Source organism: Rhagoletis pomonella, unplaced genomic scaffold (assembly GCF_013731165.1).
Source record: "Rhagoletis pomonella isolate Grant_MI unplaced genomic scaffold, Rhpom_1.0 Rhpom_scaffold_00008, whole genome shotgun sequence".
NCBI classification, from domain to species: Eukaryota; Metazoa; Arthropoda; class Insecta; order Diptera; family Tephritidae; genus Rhagoletis; species Rhagoletis pomonella.
The window spans coordinates 42,429,944-42,435,272 of record NW_023458562.1 but is presented as its reverse complement, the minus strand read 5'-3'; the positions used below and the strand labels follow the sequence as shown (position 1 = coordinate 42,435,272).

Sequence of the window (5,329 nt, the reverse complement as noted above, 5' to 3'; positions counted from 1 at the left end):
ACAGGTGCGCAGCGCGGAAGTGAAAACTACTTCAGGAATACTACACCGCCCAGCTACCAAGATCGCAGTGTTAGACGTCGGCTCTTCTGGGAGTAAACTCGTCAAGCCGGACTCATTTACGGGCCAGGGGATATTGCCGCCGATAAGTAAAGCTGAGTAGTGTAGTTCCTATGTTATTATGTTACTTATGTATTAAATTAGCATTTCTGCTGTGCTTAAAAGTAATCTCTTTTCTGTTTTGTACTGTTATATATATGTATGTAAAAGAGAAGGTATAATGCATGTATTTAGATACACACACATCATGTACACTTTGATTTACATAGGAATACAGCCTAACGGTCCTCATCAAATTCAATATCACGTCATGTCGTAGAAAAAAGTTGAAGTTGTACAGCACAGCAGTAAAGACGCAGAAATACACAAAATTTTAAAAGTATAGCGCATTATTCGCATACTAGAAAAATTGTGTTTTATTAAAAACTGCAATCGCAAACAACACAACCTTCAAAGCTTTCATTCAAATAGCAATTTTCAAAGTCATCGCTTAAATAACAACAATTTTAAAGGTTATCGCACAAATCACAACAACAATAATAGAAGCAGTGGTTTTAATCGCAGTAACAATACTCGTTAAAGCAATAACCGACATATAAATGCCACTATCAGGGCTTCAAACGCTGCGGCCCCTCAACTGCGGAAGTAGGGGGAAGAAAATGCAAACTACAGAAATAGGTTGTGCCCATTAAAATAACGTTTGTTCATTCCTTGTTGACACACAAGCTGATATTTCTCTAATAAAATTATCTAGCGTTTACAAAAATTCAGAAATAAATAAAAACAATTTTATAAATATCGCAAGGGTAAAGGCGGATACATCGTTATAGTTCTGAACTTTTTCTTCCATGGGGTTGTTGTTATATTTCTCTATCTGGGGGAGAGACGCAACAACAACCACATGGAAGAAAAGTTCTGAACTAAATTTATCACAACATCGGTAGGTACTGTCTCGCCAAAATCGGAACGAATGGTCACCGTATGCATACGGCCCAATAAGTTTAAACGAATTGCTTCAAGACGAAGTCGCCAAGTGCGGCATTGAGAAAATATAATGGCCGAAGAATAATAGAATTTTTCAATAAGATAATTTAAGGATTGTTGTAACGAAATATTAAAAATTTTGAAATAATTCTGATAGAGCCCGTAGAAGCGTAAATGACCAAAAACAGTGCATAATGAATATTTTCCATGATGTCTTATAATAAAAAAAAAATAAGAGCAAACACAAATTATCCGTAAAACGACAATAATTTGCAGTTTTTTAAAAGTGGTGGTGGAAGTAGTATTAAAAAACCAGGACCTTCAATAGCATTCACTGGCACAAAACAATCTGGCAAATATGAAACAGATTTGAACTCTGCAGTCCAACAACAGATTGACAGAAACTCCAACACATTCACAACGAAAACTAACACATATGCAAAATTGTATATGTCAGTTTGGCCCTAGAGCGAATGACTGTCATTTAATCGATCAAGTGAGTAGCAATGCTGATAGAAGTAACGGTAGTTGGTTGAAAAGTCACCGCAAGATTTACTAGGCCTGCCTTTTGTGCTCAACAAAAGTAGTTTTACCTGCCAAATAATGTCGAGTACTGAAGTACTTTGATATAACTTTGTACCTAATTAGTTTAAACGATAATTTTACCATTTTTTCGAACCCGTTCATAACAAAAGTAAGTAAATGTAAAAGTTTTTATTGTGGTATACAATATAAACGTAATAAATAAAACGGTATTATAAAGTTCTTGGTACTGAAGAAGTTCAAATGCGCACATCAACAGAAAAAATAAAGTCGCAAAACGAAAAGACGCTTAAATCTCAAAGTCCTGTGGAAAAATAAAGATAAGTTTTATAAAATATTTCATTTAAAATGAATAAATGTGATTTTAGTAACGCAATGACCAACGAAAACGGATTTACGAATCCAATGTTAAAACATTGCATCCACATCGCCGGTTCTTTACCACTGCAGTCCTGTTGCGCTGAAGATTTAATAGAAACAAAATTAAAAGATCTAGAGTATGCACAAGCCATGGTAATGGATTACATTATGGAATACATATTTCACGTTCTAATTGCTGTACATAAATTCTTCAAAAGGCCACTTATATCTTAAAAATAAAAAGTGTGTCTGAGGACCTCGCCAGCATTAAATATTAAACACTTATTTTCGGACGAGGCATTGTTGCAGTTTAACTGGGACGGAAGATGAGAGAGAAAACCACTAAACAAACTTATATGGGTTGACACAATCCTACGAGGTAATATTTACACATATTAGGGACACTACAAGTTTTTACCATTTATTTTTCTTTATTAATTTATAACTATATATATAAAACCCTTTTTAACATTATTTGTTGAAAATTCTCAAAAATCAACGCAAGTTCTCAAATGAATGGTCAAAATTTATAAAGAAATAGTATCCCTAATTATGTACCGTATACACTTAGGTGGAAAATTGAGTCAATAATAAAAAAAAATCACAATTTATGCGTTTTTCGGTGGTTCCTTGGCAAAATTGTAATCCATTGTTTTGATATATATTAAAAATAAGAATACGAAAATATTAAATTTTGCTAACGAACATGCACTCCATCATTTTTTTTAATTAACACATTGACTCAATTTTGCACCCATACAATTTAGAAGAGATATTGCTACCCTGCAACTCGCTGCAACCCGTTTTACTCCGTCGAAGGCCCGGATTTTGTTATAAATTACCCAGAAGATAATTTAGGTAGGCCTTCTTAAGTAAAGCCATTCTAAGAGGTCTACCCAAGAATGGCTGAAAAAGTGCTTCATTGCATGCCTTCTAGAAGGGCTTATCCATTTACATTTAACGCGAATGCATAAATTTATATTATTTAGCATTACAAATGAATTTCAATAAACATTTCAAGTTGCAATAACACATGTTTGATATAAACCGCAAGCAAAAATACTTTAAAGATGTATAATTTTTATAAATTAAAGAAGCAACTTTAAAAGAACTCCCCCGAACGCCCTTCTGAAGTATGTCCTATAAAAGCCCTTCTGGAAGGCCTTCCATGGGTAGCGAAAGAAGAAGCCCTTCAATTTGTGCCACTCCATACAAAAAAAGAAAGGAGAAAGGAATGTAGAGTGGAAGGCCTCTTGACTCTTAGGAAGGCCTTTAGGAAGGGCTTTTAACTCGGGAAATTATTTGGTCTCATCTGACCAAATAACCTATAATTGTGTATAACATTAAGGCAAAGTTTGTAATGACGGACATTACAAAAATACCTGGACCTTTTTGATTGGATCAGTCCAATACTTTTTTTCTGAGAATTCTCGCCTTAGATTAATGTCCTTGGTCGACAGAAGTGGCTTTTTTTCTTCAACATCTCCTTCAATCCTGCTTTATGAAGCATGCTTCTCACGGCCCATACGCTAGCATCCCCACTAACGCACCCCACAGCTTCTTTAGCGATAGATATTCTGTCTAGCGCTATTAAACGCCTCATTTTTCGTGCTACTACCTCGAATATTTTCGGCTTCCATCCACGGTTTTCTTTGAAATCTGCATGTTAGTAGTGTCTCTAATAATACAGCTAACAGTCGATTGGCTCACATGCGTTATTTTCGCAATTTCACGGCTTCAAAGCCCCGTCATAGCTTTTTAAGTAATATTTTTATTTTTGTTTTGCAATACGCGTCTCATGGTATTTTAATTTAATTTATTGTGAATTTTACGCCAATCGGCATTTTACAATTTGTTAAAAATACATAATTAAAGAAAGGAAACACATAAGACACAAATTACCAAAGACTTATTATTTCAATAGTGACGGAATTACTAAATAATTAAATATATATTATTGCAAGACAAGTTTTTTGACGTCGGCAAGAAATGAAGAGTAGGAGGCTCCGAAGAAGTTGATGTTCGACGAGTAGTTGTTAACCAGGCGATTGATTCTATTTTTTTGGGCTGGAGAAGACATAGTTTTTAGTAGACTTTTCCACGGCCAGAAGCCTCCTCGTTCTTAGTTCTGCCCTTGAGCAAATGAAACCAGTCTCAGCTAGAATTTCCGGAGAATCAATTATACCATTAGCAACTTTAAAGAAGAAGGTCAGGTCAGTCACTTGTCTTCTTTTCATCAGATTGGAGACATTGAATTGGCTGTAGATATTATCAATAGTCATAGTGTTTTCGGCATGTGTGAAGTAAAGCATAAATTTACAAAATTTACGTTGTATTCTTTATTTCAGATCGTCCGCATATAATAAGTATTCAGAGTTGAAGCTATCACCGATATCGTTTATAAAATGTTGAATAAAATTTTGCCAAGGTGTGACCCTTGCGGGACTCCAGATACAGCGTCGTACTCTCTTGACAAGTGACCCTTTACGCGCACGCGCAGGTGTCTGCCGGTGAGATATGAGCGAAGCCACTGGAGTGCTTTGTGTTTAATTCCATATTCACTCAGTTTTTTTAATAACAATTCGTGGTCCACCATGTCGAAAGCCTTACTAAAGTCGGTATACAATGCATGAACATTACGTCCCTTGCCTAACGAGTAGAGAATTGCGCCGATATAAATGTATAGGTTTGTGGTTATAGACCTGCCTCCGAGGAATCCATGTTGCTTAGTAGTAATTATGTTTCTGAATGCAAATGTTAACTGTGGAAGAATTATTTTTTCGAACAATTTGGCCAACGCTGACTGAATGCATATTGGTCTGAAGTTTGTAACATTAGATTGATCACCTGATTTATGTATGGGAGTAACGTAAGATATTTTATGGCTGATGGAAAATTGCCTGTCTCTAGGGATTTGTCCAGAATGATTGATTGATTGCGGCGAGCTGCTATTGATGTTATAATCACCAAGAATCGCTATTCTGGAATTGAGATATTTTTTTCTAATATATGATACAGTTGCGAGGTGGTTAATGTATATATCAATACGACTTTGAGGGGGTATGTACACACATCCGACTATTAAGTCTCCTCCATGACCTCTAATTTTCACATACACTTGTTCTATACTGTCACCGTTTATGGTTACAGGTTCCACTGAAAGACTTCGCTTAGTAGCAACAAATACGCCTCCACCCCGTTCATGAATACTAGTTAACATATCTCTATCTTTTCTGAAAATTGTATAGCAACTATCCACCACTTCACCGTCCTTGATTGAGGAGTTTAACCATGATTCTGAAATACATAATACGTCACTTTAATGGGTTGCAGAAGACACTAAAAATTCTTTTAATTTGGTTCGGAGTCCTCTGACATTCTGGTA

The 5,329-nt window shown here is 35.5% G+C and overlaps 1 protein-coding gene across 1 annotated transcript in view; it reads right to left on the bottom strand.

The window, feature by feature from the left end:
* Positions 1-3,547, bottom strand: part of LOC118745302 — a 16,503-nt gene extending 12,956 nt beyond the window's left edge. Inside the window, exon 1 of the mRNA XM_036478827.1 lies at positions 3,457-3,547. Coding sequence (XP_036334720.1) covers positions 3,457-3,547 — 91 coding nt within the window. The remainder of the gene's footprint in view (positions 1-3,456) is intronic.
* Positions 3,548-5,329: the final 1,782 nt, after the last annotated feature.